The following is a 24,177-nucleotide window of genomic DNA, read 5'->3' as shown; positions in this document are numbered from 1 at the left end:
GAAAGCTTACACCCATGTCCTACAAATCGGCAGGTAGCAAGCACGTTCGCCTGTGTGTATGCGAGTGTATGTGCATGTGTGCATGCATCTCGCAAACACACCAAACGTCTGTTCGATCTGTGAGCATATCATTTGCATTAAGCTATTATCACCAGTTCGAGCTGATATTCCTTACCCTTGACTTCCTGTAGAAGCGAGAAGATATTCACCCAAGGATGATACCGCTCTCCGTGTCTCTTACCAACTGCTGTCCCTGTTAACCCCCCCCCTCTCTCTCTCAACCCATCGTTTTTAGTTCCAACACCGAGTGACAATTTGACTTCCTTCCGTTATAAACCGAATCAGTCTATACCGTTTCCCTATCCTTTTCTGACAGCTAGAACATATCCTCTCCTCCCCCGGGGATGACACAGTTGGTTGCAATACAAAGGCCCGGTGGGATAAAAATGGGATGCGGCTGTTCATAGTGCACATGTGGATGGAACGTGGAAAGACACTTCGCAGCTTGTGCCAATAACTAAGCAGTAGTTGCATTCCAAACGAGGTTAGACTGATTAGTGATAAAAATAGTTGATTGTGTTACGTATGAAAGAAAAAGTCATGTAGACTTGCTACCCATTCGTGACGACGTTCAGGGGGGCGGAATGAAGAAGGACTCGTGGAATACATATGGGATTCCACATCCATATATAGCTTACAAATGGTAAAAAGATGATTAAAAAAGTATTGTTGATTATGATACCAAGGCTAGAAGCATTAGTATTTGCATTTTAGGTAATTCTGAGTAGTTTTGTGAGTACTATCTCGCCGATCGTGTACGAACTGTTAGACATGGCCATTAGTATCGGGTTGAAACTTGAAATTATTCTTGCTGCAGTGACACACACATACTAGGCTCACATGATTGCTGAAAACGCCGCGACAACCCACTACCGACTTTACCATTCTTGGTGCTAGCCTTGTAGACGTGGTCCCCGGTTTTTCATCAACCGTAAGTTCTACTTGAACACCAAATTATGGGCAATTAGCGAACTGCACACCACCACAAACCGCTTTGGTGTTTAGGGGAGGGCTGAAAAGTAACCCAAGTGAAGGCTTTCTTTGATTTTTCCGTTGGAAACAGTGTACTTGGTAAATGAGTAGACGTCGATGATTCCGTACAATTTTGTATTCATTTAGATAGTAACATCTGCTGCCCGGATGCTTTAATTCAACTCACATATTTACTAAAGCTCTGTGAACTTCCCAAAAAGATTATGAGCTAAGATTATACTGTTTAAAAGTTCCACCAAACCGTTCTGGTCACACCACTTTGCTTACCAGGCAACTAGGTGTAAAATGAATGCTTCTCTTACTGTATCCCGCTTTATGCAATGAAGTCATTATTCAGCGTTCTTCGTCACATTTTGTATCAAGAGGGTCGACTTGAGTAGGAAAAACGGTTATCTTATCTGGGAGGTGAGCTTTATGGCCAATAATTTGTTTCTCGTAAGTTATTTGTTGCTGCGTAGTTTCTTGGCTGAAGGGATCATCTAATTATGCGCCTTGCAGTAGGGTGATAGAGTTGCTCAACTTGCTTGTATTGTGAAACATCAAGTAAAGTGAAAACAGGCATGATTCGAACAATAACTTGTTCATTTTTGGAGTAAATGGTAAAATAACCAGAAAGATTAACATACATGGGCACTGCTACCGGTGCATGACTTAGCATAAAATAGGGACATTCGTGAGCAGCATTGCTCAGAAGAGAGTAGACAGGTGCCTGTTGACTACATCCAAATGTTTCCTCTACCAAACAGTGCATTTAGATATTTAGCGGACAATATGAGCAACCTGCATGGGCTCCATTCTAAACGATATCTGTTATCCCGAAAAAAGTGTCATGCCTGAGTCGTGATCCAGTCAGTCATAGTCCTTCACATATCAGTCTGATAATGACGAGGAATCGGACGAACTTTCGCCCCGTGTGACGACGGTTCAACTGTTAATTGACGGGACACCAGCACATGTATAATGCACACCTGTCGTCAGAAGAGTGTGGAATAACAGGTGGATTCGTTATACAATCAATGAAACCGTCGAGTTATTTTGCAACATCCTTTCATTCCTGCCGCTAATCCATTGATTCGCTTGCTATCTAGCCAGCTAGCTCGTTCCTACTCATTCATAAATGCACGTTTGTCCACACATTCGAAGGAATACTTCGTTTCCATAGAGCATGCACACCCTCGTTATATGGCAGCGCATATAGTCGTTATGTGCATATCTGGCTGCTTAGCTACCTGCTTGAAATGTACCGTAATCGGACACTGATTTCATCAAAGTGGGATCGACTAATCAACAGACAACACGTTCGCATTCACGGTTGGGTGGGACTTTGATTGACTTAAAATAATGCGACACGAAGCAAACTGGAATACGCATCGAGTCTGCCATGACTTTGGTTGTGCTGACAGAAATCGGTGTTCAGAAAGACCATGGGTCTTTGTTCGACCAGGTTAGGAGTCTATGCTAGCGGCGTTTTTTGTGGTTTCGAGCCTCCTTGCAAACAATCCCCGATTTGTCGTTTCGGAAACAGATGGTAAATGAATGCGTAAATTGTCTTCCAAGGGTTGCAACAAGCTGTCTCGTATCTCTGAGCAACTCCGTTCCGTAGGATTCTCACAGAATACTGGGAACTTCATGCTTGTGTGGTGGATACTAATCACATGACCATTATGCCTTAAGAGGAATGCTTTTAGTTTGGCACTTTTCGTTTCAAAAGTATCCCCCACTGCTCTATGCAGTAGTGTGTATGTTTGTTACTTTAGATCCACGTTGCTCTACAGTTTATGCGGAATTACCGGTGTCATTGTCCACACTATAATAAGTCCGGCGCTCTCAACCGCTGCAATGAAGAGCATTAACCCAGGTGGCAGTGTTCCAGTCACCAATATTTACCGCCTAAGCATTTTGCTTCATTTTTAGTTCAGAATAGATTATTAGTTGACGAAGTTCGTAAAATGTTTCAGGTTGCACGATATTCGACATATTGCAGTACATCCCCTGGACGAGACACACTACTCATAAGGTTACTGGAAACTCTTAAATGCCTTAGACCGGTTTCTCCCTTTTTCTGAATTAACAGGTAGGCGAGGTCTCCGAGTTTCCGTCAAACTTATGTTCCGCCTGAATACAAACTGGACGCGATTCGCGAACTACTCATTTGCACACTCATTTGGACTTAATGGAGGATCCGACTGACTCACAGTTGAATCGCCCTCTGGGAAACCGAGTGTAAGCTGTCGAAGTTTTCAACAACATTATCAGCAGTGTTCCTTCAAGAAACTGTACTGTCATGTCCCTAATGTCATGTCAACTGAAAAATGGGACAGTCTATGTGCAACATATTCAGCTGAAGACTAACATAAACGAGAGATTCGGTTTGGATTTAGTTGAGTCTTTTGTTAGTGCCATATCTGTTTGAAAATGTATATTGTTTTGGTTAGATCAGGTTCCTCTCAGCACCTTCCCCTATATGCAGAAAAAAGACAGATTCTGTAAAATCTGCAACCAGTATATCCTACTGTCATCCGAATATACAGGCAGTGATATACTTTCGAAGCTTCGTGTAGGCTGCACCTGCAAGATCCCACACTTGTGGATTAATGCATATGTGTCATGAACAGAAGGAACTGAAGTATCCCGAACGGAAATTAGTTCTCATCAGAAAGGATAATAGCCTACCAAAAACTTTTGACACGTCCCTGAGAGTCATGGGATCCTGTGTTAATCTGTTTGTTCAATCGAACATGTGAACAAGGCGTGTTTTAAATCCCGCTTAGTAATGGCGTGCTCATAGAGCTTTTCGCGTTGCGCATGATGTGGAGTCTGTCTTTGTGCTGAACTGGACGGGGAGGTAGAGGGGTGAATTCGTCCTGCGTTCGCCTCATCTTTGTGAATCGAAAAATGGGTGACTCGAAGGTTACTACCGGTGGACAGAGAGAGGGGCTTAGCGGATTTAAATGGTCCTCTGGGACCAAAACGCTTGTTTGCATAACCACTCGTGTGGAGCATCGCAATTGAAACGGATAACAACTTTGTCCCAGTTTGTCAGACCAGGGGTCTCCAAATGGTCAAACCGGTTTACAATTTCAACATAGCTCCTTGGATTTTGGAAAAATCAGAGACAACATTATGTCAATACTCAAGGTTTCACTTTCACATGTGCGTGTATATCAAATCCTTCAATATATGGATGAACTAGCCCCATTTGAATAACCGACAAAACGTTCGTGCTGACAGTACAAACAGTTGCCATCTCGACTCACAGACAACCTTGTTCCATCCAACGGGCAATAATTATCTCAACCTCAGTGGTTGTTGAGTGAATACAGTTCACCTGGTTGATGCGTACGTCACTTTAAAAGCAAACTACTTTAAAAGCTAAACCCACCAATCACTTGTACCAATGGAGCTGATCCGTTGCCCTGACTATAAAATCACTTTATAGAATCTAGTTTATGCTTCCAATCAGGTGAACCACTCCCTAGATTGTCACCAGTTAACCTAGCACAGCGACAGCCTTTGCCTATTTCACGTACTCATGTACGCAGTTACATAGTACAAACGTATTGTTAGACGTTTTAGATCCTCAGCCGGCACTTTCCGATAACCCTCACAAAGGCTTCCATCTCCAGGTCGACCCCCACCATCATCATAAAGACCAGGTAGTTTACTTGCATTGCATTCAGAAGAGTTTTTAAGCAACTAAATAACTTTGCTTCGATCAGTACTTCTTGAAACTATTCCTTGTTAATATGAAAAAGGAGGCATTCAACCCTTCGATTTGCTTCTAGGATTAACAGCGGCACTGAAAATGCACAAACTTTGAGTTTTATCTATTCCTTAATTTTAAAAAAGCGTTTCCATGAATGCGTGTAGACCGGTTTGTTTTTCCTCTCAGGCTTCAGGCTCAGCTGATCCAAGTGAGTGATCAAAGTGATTTTTTTTAAATGTTGATCCAGCTAGTCCTACAGGTTCTGATGAAGTCGACTGTCATTTGTCTTTTGTTCAAGACACGTGTCAACTTGATTTCGAGATCCATTAAATCGAGATCCCGAATGGGTCGTTAGACTACAAACATCCAGAACAGTCGAATCACAGAACTCCAGCTTACAATGGAGGAGCACGTTGGGACAAAAAAAATCCCTACGAACGAAAGGTCTCATAGCATACAAGATACCCCAGTGTGTTTCAAAGCGTATGGCAATTCCATCGATTTCTGTGTTATTCGGCTTTTAAGAAGCATCCGAACCGAATGCAAAGGTACCCCGGAAAAGTTTCTGATATTCCGGCAAAGCTGAACTCATGAGTCTTGCACAAAATCGATGGCATTTTGCCCCAAAGTTCATATGTTTTACGGCAGAAAGAAGCAATAAGTCCAACTTCGTTATGAGTAGCAACCAATGGGCCGAAACAACCTCGAGGCTCCTTGTTACGGGATCCCTGTATTAGACTGCACGTTTCGGTAGGATTCATCGCAAGACAGTCGCGCTTGGCAAGGGGGTTTTCGGAACTGCAAAGAAGCGCTGGCTTTTCGAACGATGTGGACTGTGGAAAGTGATCAAACGCAGCAGCCGATTATGCGCATAAGCTGAACGGATCCATTCACTGTATAGACGTAGCACACTACTCATAATTTAGCTGAAAACTCTTGGACGGTAACATTATGAGTAGTGTATTACCTCTATATAATGTGTTGTGATATCTCGAACATCGTGCCAAGTGAAACATGAGAAGGCCTGGCATAGACCATTCAGTTGCAGAAGGACATCAAACGACAGATTCTGCTGGGTTCCAGGTGAGTCTTGGTTGGAAACCAAGTTGCCATGCGGATTTGTGTATGTCAGTGCAATTCGGGTTCAAGTGGAATATAAGGCTGACGGAAATGGGGGGACTGCGCCTATCTGATGAGCCTCAAGAAGGGCGAAACTGGTCGTGGGGTGTTGAAGAATTTTTAGCAACCTTTTGAGTTGTGTAGTACGCATACGAATCTTTATTTTATTGTTTTTGCTGTATTTTGTTTTATTTTGCAACTGGAAACGATCTTCTACGATACTGAGGACTGGAGAGACGGTGATAAATTCACCAGCTATCCAGTCTTGACTTTTCGGCTTGACACACCAGTGTAGGAACAATCATGAGGTCGTCAAAGCACTGGACAGTTCAGTGAGTCGTAAAAATATAAATATTTCAAGCACTGCGCTCACATCATGTCATAAACTTATGATGAAGTTTCTAGAGTTTATTTTCATAATTACTGGGGTCCACTGTATCAGTACGCACAATCCGGCGTACTAAGATGCATTTCGTAGAGCGCGAATTTCTGAGAATATTTGAAATCTCAACCCTATACTTGGCCTGGATGAAAGTATGGCCCCTGGGGCGACCCGTCATTCAAAACAGACCTGTGCCATCCCTGTGGAACGCTAGACTTAAATAGGTATCTTAAGTTGTGCATCAAATAAATTCATCCTAAGGTGAATTAGACAGAAAATATTTGTAATACACTACTCATAAGGTTGCTTAAAATCCGCCGACAGCCCACGACCGTTTCGCCCTTCTTGGGGCTCATCAGGTAGGCACAGTCTCCGAGTTTCGTCAACCTTATTTTCTACTTGAAACTAGATTGTACGAAATTAGCAAAATACACTCATTTGAAACATATATGTATATGTATACATATATAATAAATAAAAACAGTTAAGAGTAAGGCGAAATACTCGTACGGTTGCTTCGCGCGTGTCACCTACTCCCCACTGGTTCGGGACCCGACAGCCTTGCTCATATATAGGGGGAAAACTTTCCTCTGAGCAAATGCTCACTGTATACACAAATTCCCCTTCCCTTAATAATTCACTAAATAGCTCTGAAATGCGTTGGTTCTGCTGGGCAATGCACAGTGCATTCCAAACCAACCATCCTCAGATGGGTGATCGTTATTGGGCCAACCGAAAAACGCGGTTCGATTGATCTGGATCCTAGTAAAAGACAATCAGATTTTCAACTTGTATCGGTTAGTGCACAGACCCACATATCTTTCGGTGCATAACGCAATAAAATCTAGATCAGTGCAAGCATGCGCGCACACCGAACTGTGTTCTTTCACATCGCGACTTAGTGCGACGTAGCTGCTTGCACACAATCCCCCTCAGTTGCCCACCGGCTCGAGTAGAGTTTGGCATTCGTCTGTACTTTACGAAGGTGTGTGTAGTAGATAACATATTGTATGACAAAAAGTATGGGTTAACCCCCACTGTCGTGATTCAGGGCAACTCGTCGGGTTTTGTAGTAGTACGCATACTCGTACAAGCCAGCTGACGGGACTGAAACCAACACAGTTGCACTTGATATAACCGTTAGGGATTGTGTATCTACAGTGATAGATAGCACACACTATCCTGCTACAGAGTGCGAATCTCTCTATGCCTAAACATACTTGAGTTAATGATGGTGCTTTGGAGAGAAGACGGCAAACTTATGTACATGTGGGTAAATTGACAATCTGAAGAGAGACACTGGCGAACGACCGATCGAGTGAGCAAACTGGTTAGCGCAGCTCAGCTCAGCAGACCTACGCACAGAATGAGATTTCCATAAACTGCCTGCACGACTGAAACCAACACAGTTGCACTTGATATAACCGTTAGGGATTGTGTATCTACAGTGATAGATAGCACACACTATCCTGCTACAGAGTGCGAATCTCTCTATGCCTAAACATACTTGAGTTAATGATGGTGCTTTGGAGAGAAGACGGCAAACTTATGTACATGTGGGTAAATTGACAATCTGAAGAGAGACACTGGCGAACGACCGATCGAGTGAGCAAACTGGTTAGCGCAGCTCAGCTCAGCAGACCTACGCACAGAATGAGATTTCCATAAACCTGCCTGCACCGACACACACACACACACACTTAGAGGCACTTACGAACCACATAGTCAGACAATGCCATAAAATAGAGCAGCTATTCATACAATAAAACATCACTCATGTTGCAGATCTCATAGCACAGTGACCGTGTGAATTATACGTGCTCGAACGTTGCTCTATCCAGCTTGGATGCGAACGCATGCATACAAGCCTACGAAAACCATAGCCCATGCTAGTTGGTTGTGCGGCGCTGTAGGTAAAGCAAATGATACTAGAAATAAGGTATTGATGAGGTAGGTGATATTGGCAATACCAGACTAAAAGCAGCAGTACGGGAGACCACATCTAATTGTGTTTACGCCCGCTGGACAAATGTCCGTCGAATCGATCGACGGACGGAGTGCATGACCGTGGTTCTCACGATCTGCTTCGACACTTGTCTTTTGGTCATAACTGAAGAAAAAGAGCAGAACAAATAGAAAGCTGTGATATGGTCACCTACGGAAAACAAAATGAGTTTCGTTGTGTGCTGTTTGGAATCAACTGAGGCTAGTTGTGTTGAGTGGTTTACCCATCAAGCTCAGAAGATTCTAACATTTCTCGATGAAAACACATTGGTTCTCATCATTCCAAGGTCGGACATCTATGGTCCCCCAGTTCATACACTTGAAGTTGATTGACTCCCCAAGAAGAGTTGGCGGGACTGACGGACAGGCCAGTCACCCTTGTATGATCGTGTATAGGGTTCAGCAATCCCTAAAACATCTTTATTTTAGCAAAATGCACTTATTTGCAGACCAATTTGGTTTTGCGAGAGATTTACCCGGAGCCCACTTGAATCTCTCGTTTACGATTTTTTAAGCAAGTGGATGTGCTGCACCAGGCCGCTTCATATTTCAGTTGGTACGATATTCGGGATATCGCGACACATGTATAGACGTAATACAATACTCCTAAGGTTGCCGAAAATTCTTTGACGGCCCACACCATAAACGAGAGGTTCAGCTGGGTTCCAAGTGACTGTTTCGCAAAAAAAACTAATTTTCGCTAATTCCGTGCAACTTGGGTGCAAGTAGAACATAAGGTTGACGTAAACTCGGGGACTGTGCCTATCTGAGCCTCAGGAAGAGCGAAACTGGTCGTGGGCTGTCGAAGAATTTTCAGCAACCCTTTGAGTAGCACCTTACACTTATAACTCTATTTTATTTTACAGTTTTATGTTGTATTTTGTTTTATTTTGCAACTGGACACGATTTTCTAAGAAATTAAAGCGGGAGGGACTGTGATAAATTCACCAGCTATCCAGTCTTGACTTTTCGGCTTGACACACCAGTGTAGGAAAAACCATGAGGTCATCAAAGCACTGGAAAGTTCAGTGAGTCGGGAAAATATAAATATTTCAAGCAGTTTGCTGAGCGCTATAATTTATTATTGTTCAATTTGGACAAAAGACATTGCAGGAACTCATTATCCAGAAGATAAGCACCACATGATAAAATAATCTCGTGTGGATGACAAAACGGGTAACTTCTTATATTTGTCTGCGGATTACATTTTAGCTATAATTCGGTGGAAAGCAACTGAAAAGTGAGTAGAGGACTCTAGGAGATATCAACTGGTGTGACGAATGCGTGATCAGGGAAGCTTCAAAGTGGCCTTCCCGCTGAACATTCGCATTTAATTTTTTGACGTAATCCTTTTTTAAAACATACGGTGATCATGCTCTTCTTGTCTGTTTTATTAGAATCCAGTCATTTGCCTTTCTCCAGGACATCTGCTGAACGTCTTCACTGCGAAGCATCTTCTGTGGATGATTTTAAGCGGTGCATTGGATATAAGGTCCCCGCACGTCTCTTCAAAATGCAGTGGCTATCCAATGGGGCACACTGTGCTCACACAAGTAGTATACTGGGGCATTTTTGAACGAAATAAGTACCCCGCTTTGAGACATACTTGGCAGTATCATTCAATTCTGGTGTGTTCTTGGTTCCAAACGCACCGTAGTAAATACAAGCCTGCGCTAAACGGGCTTCATCTTTCAAACTTTCTTTCGTATGAATAGTTTGTTTGTCAAGTCTCAGATGGCTCGACATCTGCCCACTTCAATTCAGGCGATACAGTAATTTAGGTGGAATGGTTGTGAATTTGTGAGGCGGAATTTGTGAGCGTCAATTCAGCAACATCCAGGTAACGTTCAACTGGCACCTTCTAATGCATCTTAAGTCATTCTTGCAACTGGATTGAGATCGGCATACGGTTTTAAAAACAAAGACTCGATTATGAAAAACCTATACACGGACAACTGGGGATAAAAAGGCTGCTTATTGTGAAAAACTGTTAAACCATGTTAAAATTAAGCGGATTACTTGAGAGCAACTGATCCCCATATTTACCGAACAAGATAAAACTAAACCCCCTGACACGAATGGTCGCTGACTCTCTTCGTCATCTCTCCCTCATCAACGATTTTCAGTGTAATGCTACCATCGATCTCACAGACAACACCACAACTTCAACTTCCTTCTTTTTAGTTTGTGCCGTTTCTCACAAAACTGGACCTCCCGCTGAGTCGGTTCTGTTCGTGAGGTATGTCTGCTTACAGTTATCTTACCACACAAACAGATATCTGAGCACAACTATTCTCATGAGTCCATTGTTACAAACGTAGGACGTTTAGGCCTGTGAGAGCTGCGAGCGCCGTAAACAGGATAGAAGCGGGTTGATTAGACCGGAAGAAAGTCATCCATCGCATCGAGTTAGAACTCACTGAAGGACCTCAAAGCTAATGTGACAAGGTAGAAATAATCTATGGTAGACCTAAGAGCTCTGTGTTTCTCCAAGAGAAAGTAAAAGAGGATCTTGGGGTTGAAATGTTGTCCCGACCTATCCCAGCCATCTCTGACAGGGCTCTGAGAAAAGCATGACCTTAGCAATTCAGTCTGCAAACTATTCGAAAGCATTTGCCTGTGGTGTTTGTAATCACCCTATCATTTGACTGCTTCCTTGAGAAAAATAGCTTGTTTGAGAAAAAACTCCGAAGATAACACCGGGGCGCAATTTCAGTATGGTATATTTTACAGCTCAATCATACTTCAGATCGTGTTAATCAAATACCACATCTATGGTGCTCGTATTCGTGGGCCAGAACCGTTTGTTAAAACCTCTCATTCTGATCACATGGAACACAAATTCCAGTTGCAAAATCGCTTGAAACCTCAATTCTGGATCTGCATAGTGGTCACTATTTAGATTGTGAGAAAAATGGAAGGATTGTTCACCAAATAAATGGGTTTATTCGCAGTGGAGACCCTCAATAAATGGGTTTATTCGCAGTGGAGACCCGCTCTCTCTCCCTCTCTCTAAGATAATAGGTTTACTGAGGAAGATGGGTTCATAGCTTGATCATCCCTACGACAAACGGTGGAGCTGGAAACTCGCTAGAAAAACACCTGAAAGTCTATCATTCATTTACGGCCTAGTGAGCTGTGATACTTACATTCAGTGAGTCTTTGGACTCCTGTAGCCGAGCCAGGTCGCCCTGGATAGGAAACGGGGTTCATGGTAAGCACCTGAACGACGAATAACTCCGTAAAAATAAACCAAAACAACCCTCTTTTGTCGTCTGAATGAGCGAACATGCACCTTAAAGTCAAATACTGTTGATTTGGTAAATGGAGTAAATGGCGATTAGTGTGCACCTGGCAACAAGCTAGTGTGCGCAATGCACACAACGGTTGTTTCGTTTATACCAACCGGAATCTAAGTTGGTTCGCTCTACACCGTTCACTATCCTTGTTACTCCTTTCAACATGCTCTATGCGGACTTTGTAGACCTGTCACCGAACCACTCTCTAGACACTTCTGCATCTCGTCGCCGCTTTTCCCGTCCCAAGCCCGTTACCACCGCTGTTCGAAGGCTAGTAACACCCTGCGACCAATTTGGTATTTCGTGAAATCAGATCCATTCGAGCGCATGTTCAGGGGGTGTTGTCTTCATCTTCCTAGTCTTCGCACCTGGAACAAAATTGCATACAACAGTCAGCGGACAACTGGTGGCTTTCTCACGAATGCTTGAATTGTGACGGTCTACTATATGCGTGCGTGCGTGCATTTTCGAGTCAAGAATCAAGACGTTGATACTAGCGAGGGATCATTGCTGGGACAGATGGGCAGATGATGAGGGGTGGGCGGAGCCACAGCGACGGACCACATACAAACCGTTTCTATTCAGCTTCGACTAACGTCGCCCGTCAATCCCGGGCTGTCGTCTTGTATTGACGAGACCAATGGGGTTGGCTGGTCGGGTGGATGATTACAGTGCGCCAATGCCTGTCAAAAAGCCGTCTGGCTTCACGCTGGGTTTGAGTGGGTGGCTGTGTGATCCGTTTTAATCGAGTGAATCTGTGCGTGGGAAGCCTCACCATGTTCGAATATTCCGCTTATTGCTCGTACCTGTTTCACGAAAAGAATTCCATTATCAGAAATAATCGTCGTCGTGCAAATAGACACGCCAAACAACCGTCTCCAAAGAGTAGCTCTTCAAATTTAGAAGGAAATCTTATGTTTTACTGCATCATCACTGGTTGAAAAAATGCCATTATGTCTGAAACAGTTAAGACCTTTGGTGAATGAATAAGGCCATATTTATATTTGTCACTCGCTTCATCACTCGCCACTAGGCTGTTCACTAAGAACTTGGAACTCATTAATTTTCCTAAAAACTTTGACTTGCCTGTACTGGTATCCATAGGCGGTTCGTCTATTACAAGGAACCGAAGGTCAAACAGGGGACAGCAGTTTTAGTATGCAGCAAACGTTCTGTAAGCCATTTTAGATGTGGACAGCTGAACAAACGATAGAAACAACAGCGTAATATTTCTCTCCGTTTCACAGACGCATAACTGAACCCATCAGGCTACTTTGAACAGTTCCTGAAACATAGTTTGCGTGGACTGATGCTAATTCAGCCCAGTTATCAAACTTCACGAATTTTCCAAGATTTCGCTAAATCATGCAAATAACTATATTACTTAATAGCAAAGTAACTGATCGATTTGGATTACTGACATCTCCTGTTTTGAAAATACTCGCAAAGCTATGAAAACTCTGAAACGCTGAATACTGTGCTGAGTCTTACAGATGCGCGGACAGACTGTCACGTACTTTCAACGTCCTAAGTCACTATCACAAATGAAGTTTGTACGACTTGAATTTGTGTCTTCAAACAGATATATGAAACGACATGTTGCTGAGTAATTTCACTGAGTTCTGAACCGACGTGACTGTAATTAATTTTCCATGGTTTGTGCTTCATCTCCGATCGTGAGCTGTAAGATCAGGTCCGTTTTCAATGCATGTCCACCGAGTTGGCTTCAATCTCATTTGAGATTCACATTCTGTTTTGCGGGACTATGCTCGCTTTTTGGTCACAAGCTCTATCTCTGCTAGTATCATAGCTTCGAAATACCCGGACCAACGGCGCTCATCAGCTCCCAGTTCCAGCAATTTCATTATGCACGTGCATCTTTCACTAAAGCAATTTAGATTACTAACAGAAGTTTTCGAAAACACGCAGCAGTCTTACGACTACAGCATACCCTGCGACCAAATGGTGAGTTATCGAAAAATGAAACTGAATAGTAAAAGTAGTACCTTCAGACATTCGTGAGTATTCGAAAAAAATCCCTAGACACTAGGGTTTTTTATTTCCAATGAAACCACTGAAATATATAACCGCCTATATTAATGCTGCGGGCAGTGTATGGCCCGGAAAGACATCAATTGGCTCCACCTAATTCGACTTTGACTACTTCAAAAACTGTCGGGTCAGATCTATTCCAGATGATAGTCAGATCCTCTCTAGTTCCGGCTCGAAAATATACCGAGTAGATTTTCGCAGGTGGAGGCAACTGTAACTGGCTGATAGCTATGAGGTTCACTTGAGTGAAAGCTGAAAACTTAAAAAGTCATCTAACGGGTCACAGAGGACCAACATCCCCTGCGGTTCACAAAATCAAGTGATCTACAGTTGACTCTCTAAAATGTTTATTCAAAAGTGCCATATTTTGCTCTGTTAAAGGAACCAACAGTTCGTAAATGCTAAAATCAAAAATTCCGAAAAAATCACTTCATTTTCCAGTGGACGATACCTGTTGATGCTTGAATGAAAAACCGCTGAAGGAAAGTATGAACAATCTGCTCATTCGCTGACCCAGCATAACAACTGTTTGATCGTTTGATCAACCTATACGGGCCACCAGAAGCCGTATCACGTGACGAAGTACAGTCGTGGTTCGACGTAGACTTTTGTTCAGCAAACAGTTGTTTACAATGACGGAGTCGCGTTCAAGCAAGTTTTCAGTTTGTTCAAACTGGTTTGAGGATGTCCATACGGTAAAATCATTCTAACTACTCAGCACAGCGCTAATCACCATCACAAGTAGTCAACGGATCTACCCTAAAACGCGACCGCACTAACTTAACTCCAAGCAACTTACTGAAAAAGACAGCTTTGCCATATTATCAGTAGGCTGCTACCATGCTACTAGCGTACTCCATTAAGTTTCTACTGCCTAGTGAGCAATACCACGGGTCTCTGGTTTCAAAAAACAATTCAAATAATGCAATACTTATGAAAACCAATAGAAAAATGATAATGAGTAGAGCTGTTCTTCAATGTCATAGATATTCCCGCATCTGAAAGAATAAAAATGGGCAATCCTAGAGTTGTTTCCATCATGAAAGAGAGGCTGCACTGGCAGCGAATCCCTGGTACGGAAACAGATTCGACCCCCTTCCCACACTAGTCGCTTTTGTCCACCTCATCAAATAAGGCCCTAAATTTCAGCCATGGAAAATAGACCCACACAGCACGTAGCTCCTTCTTCGAAAGTGAAGAAAGGACGTAAGTGCTGTATTCCGATGCAGTTTAATTGACAGGCGAGCACCGTGGCGCCATGTTATAGCGCCCCATCAGGGTCTGCTTCTCCGGAAGTCTTGGACAGTGTTCCCACTGTTCCTTAGAGGAATGCCCATTATACCACAGTCTTAGAAATATACGTCGTATCAATTTTTAAAAACCCTAATGGTTAACCATACCTGGAGGACATCGATGCGTTAGATCAAATGTTCCCTGAGAAAACAGAGCATCAACATTCTATGCGCTGCTAATCCTGAGTACAAGCTCGGAAAACGGAAATGCCTGATGGTTCGGAATATGCCATATCGTAGAGGAGGTAGTCGTTACAGCTACCAGGGTATTTCGTGAGTCCGGAAAAAGTCTAAGGTTACTCGATATCTTGCTAAGACTGACTATCTTCACAGCTATTCGAAACGCTCAGTAGTCTATGCATTTTTAAGTGATTTTACAATACACATGCCTATCTTATTGCGTACGGATTCGGATAGAACTTAAAACTACCCACTTTCAGCCTGTACTTCCGCAGCGAACTGCATCGAGGCCTTTTTGCGGTCCTTCCAAAGAGAAATGTAAGCTACATTTTTTAAGTCCGTCCTGAATTCATCGTTGAATCTTCCACCCCACACTGATTTTCCTTCACTTACAGCCGAGTTGAACAACAACGCGGCATCTTTTCTACTTAAAAACTTGTGCTTGTCTCAGTTAAACTCCTTCCCTCCCGGAAGTACGACCATTTTCCTGTTTCTTGAATCTCTTTAGGAGTTTTTATAGCATATTTGCAGAAACGAAAGTCCCTCACGTGGAAGTCTAGGCCGAGATAAGACTTAGTGACCTAGGTCGGGTTCGTTTGGGGTTGTCTAATCGCACTCAGAAGATTCAGGCTGGAAAAGCACATATGGAGAGCCATCACAGTGTTCAAAATCGCCATTCCATATGCAATTCTCGTGACGTAGATTCTGCTAGCCGAATTATCTACTCACTAAAATTCATCAACCACTCAGGACTGTTCAAATGCAAAGGAAATTAGATGAACCCAGTTCTGTGCGCAATATGTGGCCACCTGGAAATCTCAGTGTAAGTCCAGTCCCCTCCCACCCGCACAACCCACCGCCCCTAGCCCAACCGACTGGAATTCAGCGTTGTCAACGCAAACGCAACATACACCTGTTGCCTGGACAATGAAATTCGAATATCGAATCGGTTGCTAGGTTGTCAGCCATTCACCTTCTTATGCTGGGTGGGCTATGTTTCCATGACGCATCTACTACCCGAAAACCTAACACTTGGGCATTCATGGGCGAACATGGAAAACGTGAAATATTCATGCGTGTACTGGTTTGACTCAGGCCCCTGAAACCAACGCACTGTGGAGTTATCTGTCAAACTGAGAACAGAAGAAAACCAGTTGAATAGAGAGCCAGCGACTAAGTAACTCAGAGGAAGAGTACTTTCAAAAGATAAGTGAAACTTCTTTCACTTGAGGAACTAGTCACCACGCAATCCGGTGATGTGGATTCCGTGAGTGAAGGATAAGCAGCGCTATATTCCGTCCAAACCCGGGAATCCGCTGGTTCGAAACTCCCTGAAGTTCCATGGGATGTGCGCTGCTCACGATTCCCGATAAGGATGAATCAGCTGTATAGGGGTCCTCGGCTTTTCATCATAGATTAGCTTCACCGACAGGATGAAATCTAAATTGAACGATAACACTGTGTTCCCGAGGAGGTACTTTGAAAGCTTAGTCTTGTCAGATTCTAGGGCTGCTCGACCAGGTTCTTCGAATTAACTGTGCCGTCCTTGATTGGTTTTGATCCCATCTATTGATATACAGGCATTGACGTGAAATATTGACAAAAAGGATGATAAAACTTAGGTTAAAATCAACTTGATTGTTATGTGTTAGAACGTTGTTACCCAGGACTCTCAGGTAGTGGAGCCCATATGCAGAGTCAATACCATCCTATCACTAACGGTAACAACAAACCCTGTTAGAACCCTTCAGAATCGGTTCGCGCACTTGGCCCTTCAGATCCAGTGGATTTTATGTATTCTGGAACTCGACAGATAAAGCAGACAGACTTTATCGCACATAAAGTGCTCGCTCCGTGCACACACTGCGCATGTTCCCGGACGCATATGTCGCTTCTATTTGAAAATTGGAGCAGAAGAATGTGCGGATTTTATTATCACTCGGCGGCTGTGGATGAACATCGTTCGGTTGTTCTTGTGCTTCGCTGACGCACGCTATCACAAGATTATTATTATTACTATTATTCTAGCAGCGTATGAACCACTTGAATTTATAGCGCACTTGATGGACAGCATTCAGGTGTGTCGTCCTTAGTTCGGAAAATACACTTGGCGTGCGTATGCGCTGTACCGACCGACCACCTGGTCCCTCCCCGGGTGTGTATGGGAACTACACGTTCGACTGGGCTGAATAGGCAGGCGATTTGTGCATCAGGTCACAGCTTCCGACCCACTGGGTGGGGACGAACCGTTTCATTGTCGCGTGATTGTTCGCTGGACGTGGCGGCAAAGATCGTAAAACCTCGGAATGCGTGATGTTCTGACAGTTTTCTCTCCGATTCAGTACAGTTCGATCACAGTCTCCCTTTATCCCGTTCCTCGTCTCCCCCTCCTAGCAAAGACAACATACCGACCTATCTACAACTGGGAAAATTCAAGCATTACGGCCCTGCTAAGGATAACGTACAGCCGTTGATAGTGAACACTGGAAAATTCTACCATTACAATCACACCATTTAAATCCCAGCCTAAGAATTTCAAGAAGCCAGAGGTTCATGCCTGACCTGTTTTGTTTTCAAATCTAGTCCACGTTTTTTTGCCTGTACAGCTTTTCTGATAGGATTACAGATGAGATAAGCATCTGGACTCTACTGAGTTGGTTCACCGAGGAATGAGAAACACATAGTTTCCGTTGGTATTCCTGAAGCATAAGTTGATGGGGAAAGTAAACGAGTTCACTTGAGGTTGAAAATAAGCGGTGAGGTTAATTCGAAGTTCGAAGTGATTAATTCACTAGAGTGACCTGAAACTTTGGCTCAAGTCCTTGTAAACTATCTAAAAGAATGAATGTACCATGTGTGACAGTTTGGATGAGCATAGGCCAAATATGTAGCCGACCGTATGGCGACAGGGGCAGCATGTAAGTGTTGAACGTCTAGTAAAATCGAGGTTGCCGAATAACTCCCTAGGCGATACTCACTAGCAGCTATTGAGCTCCTGCGACAGTTCACGAGAGATTCGATTGGCAGTCATAGAAATCAAGCTCGTAGCTGCTATTCTGAGAAGCACTTGCTAGGTCTTGGATCGGTCTGAAACCTCCCTTGATTACGATTGATAGAGTACATCCAGATACAATCGTCATCCTTAACCTGAACAGTTCTCGTATATTTGGTGGCTAAATTGTTTTGGCCTAGCTGCATGTCTTTGTTAGCAACAATGACAACATTCAGCACAATTTAATAAAGAAACTAGCTTACAACTATCCAGAAGTATAGAACGATCTAATGGATTCCGACAAACAAGTTAGCTAGGATGTTGAAGAGGAATAACTTTCAGCTCAAACCACTTGCCGCCCCATTTCTGCTCAAGAAACCTTCTAAAAGAGACCACAAATTTGTTCTATTTGTCTAATGGTTGCTTAGATACATTATCCATAACGGAAATCACTGCAAGTTCAGTTGAAGTTTCTTTGGCATGGCAAACAACCACAACGCAGTTTGTGGTTGTACAGACTGAAATGAGATTCAGCAAAGATCTGGTTTTTAATCAGTCAAGGCAACTGAATTTCCGACACTTTCTTTCAGTTCGGTTAAGTGAACAAACGGCAAGGTGTCAGTGTCGTTTGTGGTCAGGCTCGAACCCCAGACCAGGCGCAGAACTGCTTATTACATTGTAGTTCGATAACAGCTTTACAGTGACTGTATACTCCTTATCCTATGTCTTCAACTGATTTGTTCCAAACCAGTAGACTGTCCAAACTAGTCCCGCTATTCTCAGCACAAAAATTGGATCATAGTTAGATAGGAATACTCAGAGATATGTATGTAGAATATTCTAGAGGATGCTGGTAGTGGGCTGGTTGCTCGAAGCGATACGAGAGTTGTCGACCATGTATCCATTGGTTATGTGTTAATCGAGCAGGCGGTTTAAAATTCAACCATTTCCCCTTAGTCATTTGTGAGGAACTATTGAGAAACCATCCTCCTTTCCCTTATTTCACTTGCACTACTCAAGCTTGAACGCACTACAATGAGTTGTATTTAGTGGAGGCTAAGAAGTGGGAAGGAATACCGATTATCAACGTGAGACCCCCCACCTAACAACTCCCTTTAGAACGGTCCCCTCTGAATGCTTTTCTGCCCAAATTCTCTCAACAGCTACGACCCTCTTCTAATTCAAAATACGTTCATCTTCAAATCCGAAGACTTGAGCCCATGTTACTGCCGTCCTCAGTGTAAAAAACACTGATCAGCGTCCAGGGCGGGACTTTTGACTCCAAAAGCTTAGTTTGAAACTGATGCGTTCTGGGGGTACATGGGTGGATTGTGAATGAAAGACTAACGTGTATGCATAAACGACAGTTTACTCTTTCATGACAAAACAGCCGAATTCGGTCAGATGAAAAATGTACTATCCTACGTAAAACCAAAAATCGAGACAACGATTATGTCAGCAATGGGACCAAAATAGGGGAACCACTACAGTTTGATCTGCGCATTTGGGTAGGTCACTCAACACAAAATCTCGCTTTTGGCATGTTCTCTTATGCTGTAAAGAATCCGCGAAATGAATGTGCATTTTGACTTATTTAGTCACGGTGCAAGGTGTTTAGTTGGGTAGTCACATTCGGGATACTACGTATTCGACTTTTCTATCATGGGAGAAGGATATTTAGACCGAACCAGTTTGACAACACAGATCTATACAGACCGGATTCACCTTTATTGACAATCGATATCACAGGGCGCCATTGTGTCACTATTGGCATAGCCCATAAATATTATTCGGCAACAGCCTGATCAAATCATCTATGAATTTGCAACCTGGCCTCCGGACTTACTGATATTCTCTGTACCGTATGGCACATGGAGAAGCATTCGCACTGAAAGCACGAGACAAGAAAGCACTCACTTTGGAAGTTAGTGAAAGTCTTCAAAAAGTGGAGGTTGGGAAGTAAACTGACAGATATGAAGAGACTTGACATTACATAAAGTCTGATTCACCAATATGCATCGCTGTGAAAACGGCCTTGGTGCTGCACTCCGCATTCCCCTACGATGACCTATTCTAAATAACATTCAATTCCTATAGCGACCATTTCTTTCACTCGAAATCTTTCTGAAGCTGTGCAGGAAAGGTAGATGGGTAGTTTTGTAAAAGTGGAGCATATGTACATAATCTATTCTTTCCAATTCATGCATCCAAACTGCTCATTATCCCGAATAGCCCAAAACAGATCCCAAAGATACGACAGGTGCGACCTAAAGGTAAGGCCGATGAGACCAGGAAATGACACACTAACGGAAATTCGTCCCAGTGTGCTCGCCGAGCGAATCTGTCTATGAATTCAACTGACCACATAGACTAACCAGCTTACCGCAAAGTCCGTGAAAACGCCCATGTCTGTGTTGATGTTATTCCACCAAAGGAAACAGCAACGCACCTAGGAACGTTAGCTTGCAAGTTCCCACAGAACCCCCCCCCCCGTCTGAGAGCTGACTGCCGTCTCAACATCAGACGGTTCCGATAAAGTGGCAATTGAGACTGAAAGCCTGACATAAACGCGCGGCATCCAAAAACATCTACTATTCGGGTCGCCATTCCACCTGATATACTATCGAAGTTAAGTTCCCAAGTTCAACAGTAGTTTCAGCGATACACCGCAGAGTGCCATGCATTTTTGCTAAAAAAAACGAGTTCTTTGGATGTTTTTTTAGATCCAACTAAGCATTTCACTACTTCGTTTACTCATTAGGTTCTATAGCGTTCAGCTGGACAAATATGACTGAAGTGATAACTAAGTATTATCATAAGCTGATTCGAATGAGCATCAAGCATCCCTCAGAACTGAGATAGTGATATTCTCAGTTCTCATCTACTCTAAACAAGGACCGAATCTACTAGCGCAAACTTTTGTCTGAAATCACTCAAAACTGCTCGGGACCACGTCTTGCACCCACTGACTGCACTCTCACTTTGCCGCATACCTATTGCCCAGATTATTTTCTCACTAATCAAACTGCATGCCCGCCCATTCTATCTGCAATTCGCTTATTTTGCTTCCGAAGACTTTCTGGTTTCATAGCAAGAACAAATCATGCTTCGGTTTGTATGACTAGAAGAAAAAATCGACGGATAAAAGCAAACAATCCCAGAAAATCGACTGTCCACCATCCGTTATAGCTACATTGACAAATGAATCTCTGCATGTCTACCCACCCGCCCCCCGGTGTGGGATAGTCCTACCACCCCAACAATACTCTTCAGTGATGCAGTGTTCACCGAATGAAACGAAAATAAAGATGGACAAGGAAAATTTGGGACGGACTGTTTGTAGGGTGGCTGTAATCGGGAACACGCTATTGGACGAAAATAATGTGGCGTGTCTCAAGTTGTGAAGCTTCAGAGTCAGTCGATAGTGCACGCTCGCAGTAGAACTGACAAACCCAAATAGAAAACTTCAGACGACTGGTCAAAACTAAAACCATGTGTTGGGAAAATGAATAGTAGTAGTAGTATTTTTATAAAGGAAACTACTCACAAGATTGCTGAAAACTCTTCAACAGCCCACGACCGGTTTCGCTCTTCTTAGGGCTCATCAGGTAGGCGCAGTCCCCGAGCTTCCGTCAACCTTATGCTTATACTGCGATATCTCGAATATCGTGCCAACTGAATCATGAGGCGGCCTGTGTGCAGCACATTCAGTTGTAGAATATCATAATCGAGAGATTCAGTTGAGTCTTTCGTGAAAACCAAATTGATTTGCAAATGAGTGTATTTCTCGAAAGTAGTAGTAGTACTTCATTCCTCCACTAACTTTGGGGTTGAGACTTTTGCAAACAACAAACTCAGTATCGGTTAAGCTGTCCACAGTCACCACGAAAACGGTATGGTTCAAACGATGCACACGGAACGCCCAGTGTTGGCGTGGAGAAGTTGATAGCTCGTCTTCCAAAGGTCGACAACCCATCCGCCACCCTGAGTTGATGAATTTACATAGTTTGAACCGATACCGTTGGGCAAATTTTGTTCCTCTGAAGCTCCTGAGAATAGGACCTCAGCTAGCAGTGCCGTTATTCTACCGCTGAATGGCTTAGCCTGATAAGACATCATTTGGTTTATTTGTGTCAGTGACAGTGGCTTGATACTGCATACTGATCGCCATCCATTAATTAGTCCACCAAAATCCACTCTTCTGTATACTGAGGAAAATACCGATAAACTGGTATCCCAGTGGATTCACACCCACCCCCTTGGTCATTGTGGCGTCCAGAATGGATACAGCAAAGATTAGGATGATAATTCCGACTCACCAAGTCCCCGAAACCTGTCTAAATTCATATAAAGTAGCGTCCGCTAATTGTGTATATCAACCCCCCTCCGCTGGCCACTTGAGTAGTGTCTACAGTTCATTGTACATGTGGGTTACTTTCCGCGAGTTAGGACGTTCGTACCACACGTTTACACACGCCTCCTCACCTGTAGCACCCAGTTTACCAGCTTGGTTGATGAGCAGTTCCAAGTATGTGGACAGCTAGCATCAGATCGTTTTCATCAATATTGTCTGTTGTTGTTCATATACTTCGGCCCTATTTGTCTGGTCGATTAGATCGACCCGTTGGACGTTTGGGTGTGCTGGTCATTATGAGGCCATCAACTGGGCACGCAGAAAAAAAAACCATATTCGGTGAGTATCACAAAATCCACAGGAACAACGGTACTCTCGAAAACCGAACAGTCGAGCGTAGTAACTGGTAATACCACGTAAAATCACCATGTACTCCATAAGTCACCTTTTTGTGATAGAACATACGGGGCGGAAGAAAGCATGTTTGAAACATCCATCTTATGTGATTGGTCAAATATCCACGCCCTGAAGCTTATGCCTATGATCAATAAGACTCCCTCCAACAGAGACTACCAGGCTTTTGTGAGCGTGATAAAAACTTTTGAGCTAACATGGCGCAATTACTTGAAGTGAACTTTTGCCCAGACGATAGTTGTGACCATGTGGCCACCCTTTCATTACCACCTGGGCTCGACAAAAATCCATCTGCTCATCAGTCGTCGTAGGTTAGAGCTACTTTGAAGTTTCCAGTCCATTTCGGCTACAGGCCTCCTCACTTTTAATAACGGAATTATAACCACAACTCCCACGGGGGAGGTTGCAAGTTAATCACTGTATACCAGCTGTGCAAGGAACCTGTAATAATGGAGGGGCATATTGTTTATTTTGCTGGTATCACCTTGTATTCGTAACAATCGTAATGAGATTCTGAGATCCGCTAATACTAAAGAATTCCATTTACAAAAACGAGCACACCATAACCATATTTCTGACTAACAATCACTTACCGTTTGCTCCGGATGACACAAGTCGCCGTGTTCGTTCATCAGCGTCTGCGAAGTAGAACAAGCCCCACAACGCGAACAGGTATACAATCGAAATGAGTCAATCGTGTTCGCACAGGGATTGTGTGTATCAAATCGATCGCGGACAATGGTTTCGAAACCACATTCACAACATCGAAGTACGTGAACGAGAATCGAAGATGAGGAAGATGTTGACAAGTTTCTTTGGTATGGACTGGTTAAGTTATCTTTGGTGATCATTATCTGACCCGCTGAGTTCGACGGAGACTCCATTCTACCGAGTGGATTGGGGTTCGGTGGACTGTGACATAAAGGTGTTCGCAGCCGTGTGGAAGCTGCTTTGCGATGTCACTGTCCGCGACTGGTCAAGCCCGGTTACGCAGCTCCGTCAACATGCACTGTGTTGGCCTGAAATGACGCACACGCAAACTTCTCGTGTCCTGCTGATATCACAGCGCGAACAAATTGCCAACCCACACTCACGCGTACGCACATACATGCGCACGGTGCATACACGGACGCACGCCGGCGACACGGATCACTTTACCTAGCTGTGTGGCTGACTTATCTGCGATCAGTGTAAGCTATCATTTTATTGGCTGGTCGGCTAACCGCGCCATCCAATTAGGTCTCAGATAACCCAGCCGCTTGCCACGGGCGCCACATGTGCATGTACGCCATCGGACACCACGCCAAACAAGTGAGGGGGGAGTAATTCC

At 43.6% G+C, this 24,177-nt stretch overlaps 1 protein-coding gene across 1 annotated transcript in view; it reads right to left on the bottom strand.

The window, feature by feature from the left end:
* The window catches only part of T265_00046 (hypothetical protein), a gene marked incomplete at both ends in the record, with an annotated part of 88,648 nt that extends 64,754 nt beyond the window's left edge, over positions 1-23,894 (bottom strand). Inside the window, one exon of the mRNA XM_009163703.1 lies at positions 23,441-23,894. Within this exon, the coding sequence (XP_009161967.1) occupies positions 23,441-23,731 (291 nt within the window). The remainder of the gene's footprint in view (positions 1-23,440) is intronic.
* Positions 23,895-24,177: the final 283 nt, after the last annotated feature.

The sequence above is a fragment of the Opisthorchis viverrini genome (genome assembly GCF_000715545.1).
Source record: "Opisthorchis viverrini unplaced genomic scaffold opera_v5_1, whole genome shotgun sequence".
In the NCBI taxonomy this organism is placed as follows: Eukaryota; Metazoa; Platyhelminthes; class Trematoda; order Opisthorchiida; family Opisthorchiidae; genus Opisthorchis; species Opisthorchis viverrini.
This window is presented reverse-complemented; position numbering and strand designations above follow the sequence as displayed.